The 16,722-nt window shown below is 40.5% G+C and overlaps 1 protein-coding gene across 4 annotated transcripts in view; it reads right to left on the reverse strand.

Moving 5' to 3' along the window:
• USP9X (ubiquitin specific peptidase 9 X-linked) overlaps positions 1 to 16,722 on the reverse strand; it is a 98,074-nt gene that overhangs the window by 63,208 nt on the left and 18,144 nt on the right. For all 4 annotated transcript variants that reach the window (XM_038150331.1, XM_038150324.1, XM_038150348.1 and 1 more), the window contains exons 2-8: positions 10,666 to 10,919; positions 6,926 to 7,071; positions 6,549 to 6,628; positions 2,387 to 2,499; positions 1,831 to 2,049; positions 509 to 624; positions 8 to 259 (exon numbers count right to left, since the gene is read on the reverse strand). In XM_038150331.1, the coding sequence (XP_038006259.1) occupies positions 8 to 259; positions 509 to 624; positions 1,831 to 2,049; positions 2,387 to 2,499; positions 6,549 to 6,628; positions 6,926 to 7,071; positions 10,666 to 10,761 (1,022 nt within the window). In that variant the 5' untranslated portion in view covers positions 10,762 to 10,919. The remainder of the gene's footprint in view (positions 1 to 7; positions 260 to 508; positions 625 to 1,830; positions 2,050 to 2,386; positions 2,500 to 6,548; positions 6,629 to 6,925; positions 7,072 to 10,665; positions 10,920 to 16,722) is intronic.

Consider the following 16,722-nt stretch of genomic DNA (forward strand, 5'->3'; position numbering starts at 1 on the left):
ATCTTACCTAAGAATCATTTTTAACCTAAATATTTCTAAATTTTTTACAGTTTCTTCTTGTCCTGGAACTCTTGAAGCTAAGTTCTTTAGAGATTTGATTATCATTGACAGAGCGTCATTTTTGGCTTCATTCTTTGCTTCTTTTTTTAGTTCATCATCTGTTAAATTTTCTAAAAACTGTGGAACCATTTCTATAATTGGAAGGAAGTATTTCTTCACTGTATGTAATGTTAAAAATTCAAAACATTGTCCAAATGGCCTAAAAAAACAAAGAAAAAAAGGAAAATGTCATAATCAGTAGTCATGCAACATTATGATAATAAGATGCAATTAAAGAAACTCGTATCTACTTGGAAGCACATGAAATGGTGAAGGTAGACACAACTAGCTGAAGAGATGGCGTGAAAGGAAGTGCTTCAATAAAAATCTTAAGCTTCTGCTAACATCATATTTTATACTGAGCCCAACTTTTGCAAATGCATAAATCATTATTTAGAAAAAGACTTACTTGATGAGAGCTGCAATGATCTGAACATTCAATGCTGATCCACTCATGAATCGATCATGCAAGACCTGAAATCCATTTAATGTGCCAAACTTGTTGATAAGATCTACTAGCCAACCCTGTAATAAAACAAACAGTTATTTTCTGGTATTTACAAAGTACCATCTAGAAATACTTTCAAGTACCTTTTAATAACAACATTTGCATTAAAATAGTCTTTACATAGTTTACATATTCAATTTTAAGGAAATGCTCAGAAACAGGCAACAAGATCTCTTCTGTTATCATGTCAAAGAGCAGATGCTGTAGATGAGCTACTCAAGAAATTTATTTAGGAATAAAATTGACTATAATTTAGGTCCAGCTTTAGCTGTTAAATTACTACAAAATGTCTGACAGTTCTGATAGTTTTTCTTTGCCCTGGATGTGATAATGTCACATATAAAAACATTAAGAATGCAAAGTAACATTCTTCTAAACACAACTAGCAACGCAAGGGAAGTCCAAGGACAGTGGAGTTTTTTTTTATCCTTGGTTCTTACAAGTAAATAGTCAGCAGCTCCACTAAAGAAAAAATATTAGAACACTAAAACCCACCCTAAACAAAAACATTTACATATACATATAAAAATATATTTTAAAAAATTCAGTTAACTCCTGAAGTCTTATCAATGCCGTTTGGAGATCAATTCTGAAAACTTTGGACTCAAGGACCAGGACAGATTGCTAATCTTCACTTCCAGTTAAAAAAATAAAACAACAAAAACAAAACCCCAAGAAACCACAACTACAAAACACAAACAACAAAAAACCCAAACAAACAAAAAACCCAAACCTTTAACATCCCCCCAAAACAAAACAAAACCAAACCCACTGAAAAAACCACACTGACAGTGGTATCTCATGTTCAATTAAAAAATATTTCTTTCACCACTGGAAACTGTAAGGGAAAGAAAACTCCTAATTCATCACATAATCTCCTCCTCAAAGTGTGTCAGCTACAAAATTTCATGTTAAGGGAGAAGGTAAATCCATTAACTGGCAAATGCAAGCAAGCCAATTAACACAGCAGGAATGGCATTCCAGCAGAGTTGTGCCAGCTTACCACAGAAACAGGTGACACAGTTTGATGTTGGACCAAAGACAGGAGGAGTAAGAAGGGGAAATGTACGTTAAATCAGGAGTCATAAGCAACAGAACATCTCAGTGACAGAAGAATGAAGAGGGCTTTTGGCCCCCACTCTAAGAACACTTCTCTACAGCTGCTGTGTCATTAGGTAACATTGCAGAGAATAAAACACACGGGTCTGGAAAGGCTCTCACACCTTTGGTGATCGTGGGTCAGGAGGACGGGCATAAAGTTCATCTTCAGCGAGCTGGACTCCTGCAGGAACTGTTTCTGAGGGACGAGTACCATTGTATAGATGGAATTTGCAGTGAGGATTTAAGGCCATGGCAAGAAGTTCAAGAAGGGGAAACCAATCTTGGGACAGCTTGGCCACACAGAGTTCCACTAGTCTATGAGTGTTGTTAATAATACATCTCTGTTAATAAAAAAAAAAAAAGAACAAGTAAGAATGTGGCAGAGGACTGTACAATGAATATCAACTATAAACTCGGAACATACACGATTCAGTCTTCCCCAAATCATCTCTCATGTTTTATTTCCTTCCAAAGCTCTGGAGGCAATAAAGTGAAACACTGACAGAAAGATGACTCCCCACTGCCTGTCCAGATCCATGCACACAAGAGTTTTCTCACAACTCGCTACTGAGTTTCAAAGATGATCTTCAGTTTTTACAGTCTCCCCCTAATCACAATGGCAGTCTCCTTCCTTTTTAAATTACCACGCTCTTCAGAAACACAACTTTAAAAACTCACATGAATCTCAAACTTCCAGCCGCTCACTGCCTCGTCTGTAAGGATTTTTGTGAAGGATATTGTTAACCCATCTCGAAAAAATCGCTGGCATGCTTCGCTTTTGACATCAAGGCCTATTTAAAATAAAAAAGAACAACAAACTATTAGACATGGAATTTCAATAGCTGTTACACGAACATTTTACATGCTGAAAGCAGAGATTTGGTGTGCTGGTGTTGGTAAGTTCTCCTCAGTAGCTCACAGAGGGGCTGTGTTTTGATTTGGGCTGGAAACAGTGTTAGTAACACAGGGATGTTTTCTTTACTGCTGAGCAGTGCTCTCAGATCCAAGGTTTTCCTGCTTCTCACACCACCCTGCCCGGAAGTAAGCTGAGGGTGCACAAGGATTTGGGAGGGGATACAGTCAGGACAGCTGAGCCTAAAGGACCATAGGGATATCCCAGACCATATGGTGTCATGATCAGCCTACAGAGCTGAGGAAGAAGGAAGGGGGAAATGTTAGAAGTGATGTTGTTTGTCTCCTCGAGTCACAGTTACATGTGATGGAGCCCTGCTGCCCTGGAAATGGCTGAACACCTACCCAGCCATGGGAAGTGGTGCATGAATTCCTTGGTTTGCTTTGCTGGCACAGAAGGCTTTTGTTTCACCTGTTAAACTGTCTTTATCCTAACCCATGAGCTTTTTAACTTTTCCCTTTCTGATTCTCTCCCCCATCCCAGTGGAGGGGCATTGAGCAAGCGGCTGTGTGGTGCTGAGCTGCTGGCTGGGGTTAAATCACAACATCTGGACTTCAGAGGTCTGGTGTTTAAAAGTTTCTGAACTGATTCTAAACAAGTCTTGGATGAAAACAAACTTCTGTAAGCTCAAATGGACAAAAACTCGATGGATTCATGTTCTAGTAATACCACCTCAAAAATTACACTCCTTTACATAACTTTTAAATTATTTTTAAAAACATGTGATTTGGGTTGGTTTTTCCCCCATGTTTACATATTTCAATAGACATACTAGCAAAAATAAAAGTAAGTACAATCTTTATCTTCCATTTTTCTTTATGTTCTCTCTTGTCTACTTGCTAACAGCAAAACCAGTGAGTGAAGAGAGGTAAAAATAACCATTTGAAGGAAGTGCAGAAGATATAGCTTCAGTAAGGAAATCAGTAGTGGTCCCATAGACATGCAGATTTATCATCTGGAGAGAGATGGAGATGGTCTTTAGAGGGTGCTGGAAACAACTCCCATTGCTGGGCTGGCCTAACTTTCGGATGCACACATGCCCATGCACACACAGATTTCATTTTTTTTGTCCCTAGGGCCTCCCTCTCTCTCCCATTCCATGCAGTTCATCAAGAACAGAGACCTGGGATCAAGTCTGAAAGTTTATATTGTGTAGTGAAATCTCATTTAAGTTTAAGTTAGTTATAAATTCCAGAAGTTGCCTTGCATCTTGATGCATGTGTCACATTGTAAAGTTCTGGCAGCATGTTAAAAACTGAGTGTAAATGTAAGGAGCAATAAAACCCTTCTGAAAGAAAGAGTGGAGAATATTCTTGCCTACAAAAAACCAAAACCTTAAAATAAACAATTTTTTTTTAATCTTTTGAATTTATAGTATCCAATTCACCATGGCATTGACTTCTGGAGCAAATCTCATTACTGAAAATACTCCCTAAGTATTCCAGATTTATTGTGAAGATAAACATCAGTCTAGCTATTAAATGCTATTTTTCAAATAGTTTTTCTTCTATTAGCAAGTAACTCCAGACTATCTGTTGATAGTTTCATGGCTCATTGTTTAACAAAGAATAATACATCGATGCCTACACATAAAGAGAGAATTTTCCATAAATGGGTGCATCTGCCAGGAATAATGCAAGTCACAGTCTAACAGGATTCACACTACTGTGTCAAATTCACTCCTTTCACTTGAAGGTGGTAATGCTGACATTTCATTCACATAAGTACTTTCAATTACTTTAGTTATGTCCCTTTCAATTGTAGTTCCTGAAAAGATTTAAAGATGATGCAAATATCACTTTTATTTTATAGCAATATATAGGTCACAAAGAAGTAGCTACCCTGAAGTCACTCCAGAATGCTGATGGCCATGGGTCGTGTTAGGAATAAAAGGTTTTTAAGAGCCCTAACCATAAGAAAATAGTGCCTGCAAAAACATGTATTAGGGTCTAAGTTTTGTTGCTTCACAATTTAAATAGGATAAATACAGAGTATTTCTGTTATTTATGTAATTCAAAAGCTGATTATTTCTCAGTATATCCTTTCAGTTCCTCCTTTTGGAAACAGATCTTGTCAGAATATGAAAAATTTCCACAGACAGGTAGCAAGGGGTTGAATTTTAGATGTTACTGAGATAATGCAGCAGTTTAATCTATTAAGAAATATACACAACCAAACCATTTCTATTGCTTCTCTATATATACCCCACTCTTGAACAGCGTCTGCCAAGCTCTGAGCTACCAAAACAGTGTCAGTTACACCCTATCATATTCCTTGGGAATTGGAAGTTATTTAAAAGGAACCACATTAGCCATCATGTAACTTCAAGTAGCAAAAAACCCTCCAAAAATCTAGGATGAAGCCGTAAAGATAACACAATAAACAACTACTTTTAAGAGCTTTCCTTGTTTTCTCCTTTTCCAATAATCCTCATGTTTACACATAGCAATTCATGTAGAGGGCAAGAGGAAACATAACTAAGTAGCAACACGAAAGTACTTTTTAGAATTGCACACCAACAACTTAATTAAAATCAAAGTGCAAAAGCATATGAATATGTTTCCATTGTTTTTCACAACTTCAAGAGGAAAAATAAGCTTTTGTTTTGGGGAACTTCCAACTAAGCCTGATGCTTTGGAGAAGTACATTGATGTCAGGACTGGTTAGAAATCTCATTCTGATCTTATTACTTCACTGCATTGACAGCTTTTAGGTTTTGGGTTGTTTTTCTTTTTAAAGATGACTTAACAGCTGGCAGAATATACTTCTCTCACAAATCACAAGCAAGATAATTTCTTTTTACTGCACTGTTCCAACAACACAGACACAAAGGTGGCTACACTTTCTCTTGAAAAGCTGGCATTCTTTTCCCTTCAGAACAGATGTGATCCCTTGAACATCCTACACTTGCTTGAGGATTCCTGCCAGACCCAGCTACACACAAAGCCACCAATTCCAAGCACAACTACAGCTGCAAAATCAGTGTTGGCAACAATATGCCATTATCCTTGATCCTTGGATCCCAAGGATGCACCCTAACTTTTGTTTCTCCACAGAGTGCTCCGAAGCAAAAGAGACTTTACAATCAAGACAACTCAGATTATCATGACCACAATTAGCTTTTTAGTCTTAAAGCTGCCTAAGAATAACATTTATTAACATGGAAATGGAAGTTGTCCTGGGCCAGCACCTACGCAGAAGAAAGAGCAGGCACTTTGTATAACGCTATATTCGAAACACAAAGGGCTGGTAAGTGCAGATATCCTAAAAAATTATTTTGCTGTGACTCTTGCTATTACTCAAACACAAGCAACCTCCCAGGAGAACAGAACTTTCCAGAACATGTGGCAAACGTGTCAATCTGACCAATAAAATTTAACAGGCACATACAGCGTCCTGATATGGAACCCTCTTACTCCCAAGTCAGACACCAGCAAGCACTGGTAGAACTATTAGTCTTAGCCAGGCTATTTAAAATTCTAACTTTTCTCTGATATTCTTAAAAGTAGATGAGTGCCAAATCTGAACAAAAATTTCTGCCAAGACATTTGAAAGGTAAACTAGAAACTTATTAAAAAATAAAACCAACTAGAATTCTTTGCGTCTTAGCATCTGCTATAAAGACCAAATCCACTAGCTCTGATATCAAAGTGAATACAGAAAACAGGTATGACAGGAATGACAGGATTTTTAGGTCTCTGAGCTTATTCAGTTTCCCTACTCATGCTAAGGCACCTATTTCTAACTATATTAACGGTTTTTTTAAAGTTCTCATCTGTGAAAATTTTGCATAGCACTCTGATACAATCTTCAAGACCAGGGTTGTAACAGAAATTATTAACAATTTTTAAGCCTTCACAAGGGATTCAAAAGAAGAAAAAAAAAAACTTAGCACACCAGTCCAATAATCAAATGTCTTTCGGTTACCTTTTTTACTTAGGTCAATAGCAGCTTCTAGAAGAACTTCTAATTCCCCCTTCGGCAATACAGGAACAACCCATCGAGGCCTATATTCAAAAACAAACAAACCAAATTTCAACTGTGCTTCTGAAAAATCAAGAATTCTTGCCCCATTGTAATGCTTTTAAATATAGGCTCAGTACATAGATTTTTAAATGACCTGACAAGTATTACACTAACCAACCCAAAGAAAACCACATTCTGCTCAAGCTTCTTTCTCTTTACAACTTTAACCCAAGAAAAAAAGCATTTCAAGAAGTCCAGTGAAACAAAGATATAAAAATTCTGAATATTAAGATGTTTGCATAAATCATCAACACCTCTTTTAAAAAGTGTGAAAATACCTGTTGATCATGTCATCCAACTTTGCCAGGTCTGTGTGTGGAAATGCAGGCTCCTCATCTTCAAGCTGGGGTGGAGCATCAGCTTGACCCTGCTCATCAGGCGGGGTAGCTGGGGAGTTCTCATTTGAAGAATCAGGTGAAGAAGTCTAAAACGAAGATGGAAAATACTTCAAGTACTATCTGCACTTGTGTTCCACTTATTTTGGCAGTTTTCTGTCATAATATATTCCAAAGAATCATCCCAAGTACATATCAATCTAAAAATAATTTTATTTCAGATTTATTAACAAAAACAGAGCATAAAACGTGCTTTATTTTTTTCTATCTTGGTAGTTTAAAAATCAAGCTACTTTCCCAGTGAGGAAAGTGGGGTTTTTTTGGTAACGGCTTCTACTTTGAGCAGATAATTTTTCCAGAAGGTGAAATAAATACACTGAAGCTCCAGTTTTTATAAATCTTGTCCAGAAGAGTTGATTATTTTAAGTAGAAAGATAACAAAAGCGCAGAAGAAAACAATCATGAAAAACACTTTCTTAAAGAGTTTGCTAAACATAAATGACTCTACACAACTACACCCATCTCACTACTACAACCATCTACTAATCAACCTCAAAGAACATGATGTTTACATCCACCTTAATAGGCTATGCAAAACATAACGTGTTTTGGAGATGTCTCTTATTATTCATACACAGAAATAGTATGAACTGACAATAAGAGCAAGACCTAGGAAGACAAAACCTCAACAACATTTTTCACCTGCTGTGCCACATCTGTTTGGCAGGGAGTGTTATTTTCTTCACAGCAGCCTGTAGGGTGCTAGGTTTTGGATTTGTGACCAAAACAGCACTGGGAACACATCAGTGTTTTGTCTGTTGGTGAACAGTGCTAGCACAGATTCAAGGTCTGTTTTTCTCTTTGATAACTCCTGTCAGAACTCGGACATAGGCAGGAGATATCATGAGGTGGAAGCAAGAAAGGCCACCTGGGATGTTGTCAGAGTATGAAGAGATGCAATGAAGCAAGCCAAGGCTCACTTGGAATTAAACCTGGCTAGGGATGTCAAGGGTAACAACAAGGGCTTCTTCAAATACATCACAACCAACATAAATACATGGGAAGACATGGTCCTGTTGCTGCCTCAGCCAGGAGACCAGGGAGAAGGTCTTGAGGAAGGAAGTTTCCTTTGGCTGAGAAGACTGGGTGGAGACTATGTAATTAAACTTCATATCCACAGGTCCATGGGCCCTGATGGGATGCACCCACAAGTGCTGAGAGAACTGCTGGAATCATAGTGAGGCAGGGGGTGCCTGAGGGCTGGAAGAATGCAAGTGTCACCCCAGTCTTCAATAAGGGCAAGATGGAGGACCTAGGGAACCACTGGCCAGTGAGCCTCACTTCAACACCTGGAGAGGCGACAGAATAGTTCACTCTGGAGGCCACCTCTACCCACACAGAAGACAAGAAGGTGATCAGGAGAGGTCAGCACAGATTCACTAAAGGTAAATCATGTCTGACCAGCCTGATTGCTTCCTATGATGAAACAACTACCTGGATGGATGAGGGGAGAGCAGGGGATGTTGTCTGCCTCCACTTCAGCAAGGCTCTGACACTGCCTCTCACAGCATCTGCATTCACACACTCAAGAAGCGAGGACAGGGCGAGTGGACAGTGAGGTAGATTGAGAACTGCCTGAATGGCAGATCCCAGAGGTTGCTACTCAGTGGCACAGGGTCCAGCTGGAGGCCTGTCACCAGTGGAGGCCCCCAAGGTTCAATACTTGGCACAGGACTGTTTTACTTATTCATCAATGACCTGGCTGAGGCAGGTGTCTCCTCAGTGAGTTCTCTGGTGACACAAGGCTGGCAGGAGGGGCCAATACCCCAGAGAGCCCTGCAGCTCTTGGGAAGGACCTCAACAGGATGGAGAGATGGGCAGAGACCCTCCTGAAATCCAGCAAGGGCAAATGCAGGGTCCTGCACTGGGCAAGAACAACCCCAGGCACCAGGACAGGCTGGGACCGACCTGCTGGGAAGCAGCTCTGGGGAGAAGGACCTGGGGGTCCTGGTGGACAATGAGCTGTCCCTGAGCCAGCACTGTGTCCCTGTGGCTAAGAGGGACAATGGGATCCTGGGGTGCATTAGGAAGAGCACTGCCAGCAGGTCAGGGAGGTGATGCTGCCACTCTGCTCAGCCCTGGTGAGGATCACCTGGAGTGCTGTGTCCAATTTGGGGCTCGTAAGTACAGGAGCACATCCAGCAGAGAACGGCAAAGATGATGAAGGAACTGGAGCATCTCACTGAGGAAAGGCTGAGGGAGCTGGGCCTATTTAACCTGGAGATGGCTCAGAGGGGGGTCTCATCAATATCTGCAGGAAGGAGTCAGAGGATGGACCAGGCTCTGCCCAGTGATGCCCAGCAACAGGACAAGAGGCAATGGGCAAAAACTGAAACACAGAAGTTCCCCCTGAACATAAGGAAGAGCTTAACAGTGAGGCTGACTTAAGCACTGGAATGGATTGCCCTGAGAGGTTGTGGAGTCTCCTTCTCTGGAGACATATTGTCTGGTCACAATCCCCAGTAAGGTGGTCCAGGGAACCCTGCTTGAGCAGGCAACCTGGATTAGATGACCACCAGTTGTCCCTTCGAATCTTACCCATCCTGTGATTCTCACTTTGCCCCCAGCAGTTAGGAGGGCAAGAGGATGGGAGGGGACACAGCCGGGAGAGCTGACCTAAAATGACCCGAAAGACACTCCATGCCACAGAGTGTCACACTTGGCAATGAAACAAAGGGGTTTTTTTCCCAAGGCAGCTGTTGCTTGGGGACTGGTTGGGCATCATCAGCTGGTAGTGAGTGATGGCACTTGCATCACTTGTTTCCCCCTACCCCTTTCATTTATTAAACTGCATTTATCTCAGCCCAAACAGTTTCTCATTTCTTCCTTCCAATTCTCTTCTCCATCCCACTGAGGCAGAGGGAATCAGACAGTAGAGACTTCCTTGGCAGTTCAGGGCCAGCCCACCACACATATCAAAGTACAATTCACTCTTAGGAAGGAGCAATCACTAAACTTTACGGTATTAAAAAAATACCATCTTCACACTGAGTTAAATAACAAAGCATGGTTCTTCTCTTAAATGGTTTTGGCTTTACATGATACTGCATCTTCTCTGGTATTTTTTTCCCCAACAAAAAAGAATCATTACACTGTGATGTAATATATGAGAGCTTTTGCTTTTCTTTTGAAAGCAAGGAACATGAGAAGCTGTTCAGGAAGTCAAGTACAATGAACAGAGACCCGGATGCAGCTGCTCTGGAAGGGCTGATACCTGAGTAAGCTGCTTGATCCAGAAAGTGCTTTTGCAAAACTGGGCAGAAACCGAACTCACAGATGTAGTGAGGTTTTACCAATCTGTGGCAGGTTCTACAATGTGGTTCTGAAGAAGCTTCTGGTATTAATCCAAGAAGACTTCTTAAGCAAAACAGGTATGCTTGAAAGAACTATGCCACTGCCTGGAAAGGGAGCATTTTTGCAATGCCATGCTCTCTAACCATATTTACTTGGCCAATACCACTGCCTTCATCCCTCAAAATATTGTTGTACTTCCAGACACGCACACAAAAACATCTAACTTAACTAGAGATCTCCAGAAATATACAAATTCAAATAATTCAGGAACAGTATTTCTAAAGAACAAAGTCCTTTATTTTTAGATGAATTGATTGTTAATACCATACCTGATTCTGCTGGAGGGGAGGCTGGGACTGTCCATCAGGAGCCTGACCCTGGCTATCATTCCCTCCTACTGGAGAGCCACGAGTCGTGGCTGTCATACTCGACACAGGGCAGATCTTTGCAATTTTGTCTGCTTATGTAGTTGATGTGAGAGAAGAAATTATAGTCCACTTAGTAAAGTTGAAGTACCAGCATATGCTTGCCTTAAAAAGCTCCAACTCAAGAACATGCCATCTTGCAGAGACCATTGCATAACCTGGAGAGGAAAAAAAAAGACAACGTCCTGTATTAATATATGCATGGAAACTCAATCCACACCTGGAAAAGAACGTTACAGAAACAAACACACTGCTATATAGAACCTTCTATTTTAGACTTAGTATTTCTTTTTATTGAATACAACTGACAAAGTCACATTTGAAATATTTAACATTATTTTAATGTTCTAAGTAAAAATTACACTTACAATTGCCTTTATATCATTAAGAAACTGACACACATTCCAAACGTGTGTTTACTCTGTGTTCAGAGTAAATGTACGCAGCTCTTTGCTCTGACTCTTTTGTGCCTGGATTCCTACAGTAGATTCTCCATCTGAATCCATGGTGCTGCTCAAGGTCTATGTAGAAATGACCCGGTTAAGAGCCTAAAAAGCCAAATTTGTAATCTTTGCAATACTCTCCTCCTGACACTGTCTAACTGCAGATGTCAGAGGGAGTTAAGAGACTGATTCTACCTCAGCTGAGACTAATAGAGACCCTGCAGCCAAACTCCTCTTAGCACATCAGTATTCACCCAGCAAATTTGACCTGTATTCCCTTTATCCAGCACGTGCCTATGGAAGCCTGGGTCCACCAGCCTTTCAGCCCCACTACAAAGCTCATCACATCCCCACCAAGCAGTTTAGCAGATTATGTGAAGAAAACTGTGACATCAGATTTGTTGAACTTGTAATGCTATACTAACAGTTCCATATTCACTGTGTTTCAACTTCGCTGTGTTATATACAGACAAAAAGAGCTGCATTAAGTTATAACAGCAATTCCACTCTATACCACCAAGCACCGTATAACCACGGAAGCTGAAATGTAATTTCCCAGAGCAACTCAGATTTCCAAGCACCACATAAAACAAAAACAGTTCCCAGGAAGTTAAAAAGCCAGTAAGGTGATACAAAGAGTTGTATGAGCTTCCAGGAAGATGCATTTGGCAGTGCTGAGTTCCTGATCCAATCACCAAAACCTCAAGTTAACAACTGGAGTGAAATTTCTGTTGTAACACTATGCATATTCCCAAGTGTTTCATTATGATGTCTCATCTCAAGCTAAGTTTCAATGCTATTATCTTTCTCCAAGACACTTTAAAACCTTTTCTTATATTGTGTGAATTTGCAAGGCATTACATATACAAAAAAAATTTACCGAATACGCTCTAACTCCTCTTCCCAGTCTCCAGTATTAACAGCACCAACAAACTTAGAGATCTCTAATAATGTCACTAGAATAATGTTCACTTTTGAATAAAATTGTACTGTTTCAAAACACTCAACTGTTATCCACCACTAGCTTTCATAATTCATATTCATAAGGCTTAGTAAGCCTACTAAATCCAGAACAAATGCATTACCAACTCAAAATTTTCTTTAGGAAGAAACTGAGTTTTGAAATGCAATTTTTGAAATGAATGTATTTGGTAGTCAATCAAAGCTTTTTAAAAAATGCCCTCCTGAGTATTTAATTGTTTTCTAAGGATGTTTATAAAGATCACTATGTAGAAAGTACAAGCAAGAGTAAGTTTCCTGTCACATACATATACACACACACACACACTCACACTGCAGTCTACTGCAGTTCAATGCAGTCAGTTCTGCACTACCTGATGGAGATTTGGAGGTACTCACATAAACCAGTGAAATCAAACTGCTGCCAACTCACACTGCACTCTTCCGCAGCCCTGAGCCAACCACCACCACAATAAACCTTCTTTAATCACCATTCTTCCTTAACAGGGCTGGGTCACAGAGCAGCCACATAAAAAACTTGTGCTGGCACAAGGAGCAAGGTAGCAAAGAAGGAGGAAAATGGTAAAACAGCTCATTTCAGCAGCAATCCTGCTCCAGGCTGGCTTAAACTGCAGGCAGAAGTGTCCACCAGCAGCTGCAGATCCAAACCAGCTGATGCCAAGGGCAAGCTGCTGGATTTCATCTCTTCCCTCTTCTCTATTCTAATGCTTTGGGCTGAATTATCATGAAGTGAGCTGGTTCAGACTACTAAAGGCAACAATAAAAAACCCCACCAAATGTACAAAGACTGATTATTTTCCAGTTTCTTTAATTATCTGAAGTAGTGCACTGCAAGGCCAGAGAGTACTCACCCTAATGCCAGTCAGGGAACCAGGACAAACTGCAGTTCTCCTGTCAGACTGACTGACATCAGTGCGAACTTACCCTCAGATTTTGCTTCTGTAGGGATAGCTGAAGGATGTGGGCAAAACATTTCTTTAAATTCCATTCTGCTCAAGGCAAGTAGCACAACTTAAGAAGATACAAGAAAGCTACTACTGAAATAACTAATTTACCCAAAATCTTGCAAATTCATTGAATGAAACAAAATCTAAGAAAAAATGTCATTAATTTTGTAGATGCTAGCAAATACAAAACATTTACATGAAGGACTCATCTATTTTTTTCTTCCTCTTATTTAGGGATTGTTTGCTTTAGAGTCTAATCATGATTCTCCATGAATACTACTTAAATTACATTCCCAGGAAAGTGTATTTCAGGACTTCCATAGAGTTTCACTCGTCTTAGTCATGTGCATTGGACAAGGCTAACTTCCTGAGTCCACCACTTCCCCCTCCAAATTTGTGTGATGACCTCATGACACGCAATAGTAGCTTCAAGTTATGCTGCAGCTAACTAAAAGCATTCCATCTCCAATAAATCATCTGAGTGCTTCTTGTAGTCAGAGGCATGTTCTCAATTGCAGGGATATCCTTGTTCAGGTATTTTCCTTTTAATTACAGAATATACAAACATACTTTCGTAAATGCAATCATAATCCAATTCATGCAATTTAAACAGTATTAGAAGGCAGTGGTTCACCAGTCCTGTTTTCAGCCACTCATTCACCATTTATGTTTCAGAGAAAACATCAAATTGCATCCCCATGGAGAACACACCACTGCTTTAACCTTTCTAGAACTAATAAAGCATGAAACTTTGAATTCCTTTGAATGAAAACTTTGAATGAAACTTCTTTAATTCACACTATTCAATTCAATTTTTTAGAGTAACAATGCACCAAGGCACAGTTTGGCTCAGCTCAAGAATTGCCTTTATACCTATTTATAATTAATTTGATAATTTATAAACAAACGTAAACGGATGCAGTGACATATATGTATATGTAAGTGTACAGACAGCCCAACAGAACAATTCCAACTGCCTGTATCCAGCTAAATTCTAACGAATACTCTGTTAGTTTTTATATACATCTCATTTCTACTATTTCTGGATTTTGGATTCAGCACACTATCCGAGAATCAACAGGATATGCTGAGTTGGAAAGACCCCACAGATCATCCAGTCAAACCCCTGGCCCTGCACAGAACCATCCCCAGGAGTCACACCCTGCACCCAAGAATGTTCACCAATGTTTCTTAAGCTCGGTCAGGCTGGTGCAATGACCACTGTCCTGGGGAGCCTGTTCCAGTGCCCAAATACCCTCTGGGGGAAGAACCTTTTCCTAACAACCAAACTAAACCTGCCTTGACACAACTTCAGGCCATTTCCTCAAGTCCTGTCACTGTCACCACAGAGCAGAGATCAGTGCCTGCCCCTCCTCTGCCCCTCATGAAGAAGCTGTAACTGCAGAGAGGTCTCCCCTCCGTCTCCCCTTCTCCAGATTGAACAGACCAAGTGCCCTCAGCTGCTCCTCATACAGCTTTCCCTCCAGACCTTTCACTATCCTCATGGCCCTGCTCCAGATATTCTCTAAGAACTTCGTGTCTTTCTTACATCGTTGTGCACCAGCTTAGGGCGAGGCCACCACAGAGCAGGGGACAATCCCCTCCCTTGCCCAGCTGGCAATGCCGTGCCTGATGCCCCTCAGGACACAGATGTCCCTCCTGGCTGCCAGGGCACTGCTGACCCACCTGCAACTCTCCACTGACCAGGACTCCCAGGTCCCTTTCTGCAGCCCTGCCTTCCAGTACCTCATTCCCCAGTCTGCCCATACATCCATACCTACACCAGAGGTACAAGCCACATTAAAAAAAATTACCACCTTTACCCAAAGCTCTGAATGGATGTTTTAACACAGGGCCAAGATGGAGACAGAACCCTGCTAAGTGACAAACTCACTCCTCCATTGCTAATCAAGCAGTTTATGGGCTATGAAGACTGAGTCAAATGAATCCCACTGACACTTGTTTTTGATGCCAAATGACAAAATTCCTATTTGACATGTTTTTCCATCTCCTCTTGTCACCCTGATCCACCACTAAATCACAGTCAGAGCCAGTTTTTGCTCCCCTTGACTCCTTGAAGTTTCAGTAGCCCCAGAAAAAGACGACTGTATGTTCTTTGACTCCCCATGGTCCCCATTCAGAAGGCACCACCCAGGAGCTCCACGAGAGCCCCTGCTGCGCACACGGAGGACACCAGGCACAGCACTGTCCTCCAGGAGGGGCTTCTGCTTCCAGACTCAACCATCCAGTACAGCTGCACACCTGAACCTCACCTCAGCTTCCACAGTCTGCAGTCTCATGCCTACATGGCAGGAGAAGTTAATTTTGTTTTGGGGAGAAATCAAGCTTTTCAAAAGCCAGGGGAAAAAAAAATCAGATGTGGATAAGTGGTAGGTAAGAAGCAAATATGTACACAATACTCTGTAACAGGACAACACAAAGGATGGCATCTTAGCATGCAATGATAAAGAAACAAATATATTTTTCTAATACAGCTGACTTCTAGAATGGCCTTAATTTGAATTTCTCAGTCTCCTCCTCAAAAGTAACTGAAATACCCCACTACATACAGCCTTTTTCCCTGAATTAGCTACTTAAAATACAGAGTCTCAGAAAAAAGCAAATGCAAGGTGCCAGATGACAGAGGCAGACCTCAAAATACATTTTGTTATTCATGAGCATTACCTAAGCCCTATCTAGGGGGACAGACCTATTTTTCGTTCAACTAAAGTATCCTGGTTATACACAAGTGAGGACATATGTCACAAAATCTACTTTGCCATGCGGCAACAATGAATGCCAGAGTAAGAGCTGCTTAACATGTAACAACAGAGCTTTCTAACAACCATACAGCAATTTATTTACAGAATGATGTTCCCATGAAACAGGAGCTCACAGATGTGCTTTATCACAAGTGTGATGTGTACTGCAAAAAGGTTTAACAGCAGCAACAGAAATCTGGGGTTGAAAGGTATTACTGATTTGTTCCATACAGGATTCTAGGAACTGCCTTCTTAAAAACTTAATAAGTACTGACTCATCACAAGGATTATGATGTGATTCTAGTTTAAAAATTTTAGACTTCTACCCTATTCCTTTATTTCAACCAGAATGACTTTTCAACTAGAAACACCTCCCCCAAATCTGTAACACTGACCTAATTCAGTAGCTACAACATACAGACACCCCCACACATTTTCCATTTTCTTTCCTCCCTGTGCCTTGTATCCTTCAGGAAGGAGGAAATTATTTACATAATCAGAATAGAGAACTGGAGGTCACAGCACTTCACTCATTAACACTGACATGCAGTGAAAGTGAAATGCATTCAATGATTAATGCAAAACCTGTCATTAAGTTACTATTCAAAGAGCAAGAAGTATCTAACTTCCAACTTTTAAAAAATACCTGATAAGCAGCAGTCAGAAAATGTTATCTCAAATAGCAAATATTACCAAAAACCCCCCTTTAAACTCCTTCTCCTCCTAAAGAAGTGAGTGTATATGAGACATAGTCAACTGCACCAGGTCCCAACATCAGTTCAAAGCAACAAATGTCTTAATGGTACAGTACAAGACAGAATTTGAGTA

This window comes from Motacilla alba, chromosome 1 (assembly GCF_015832195.1).
Source record: "Motacilla alba alba isolate MOTALB_02 chromosome 1, Motacilla_alba_V1.0_pri, whole genome shotgun sequence".
Taxonomy (NCBI): domain Eukaryota; kingdom Metazoa; phylum Chordata; class Aves; order Passeriformes; family Motacillidae; genus Motacilla; species Motacilla alba.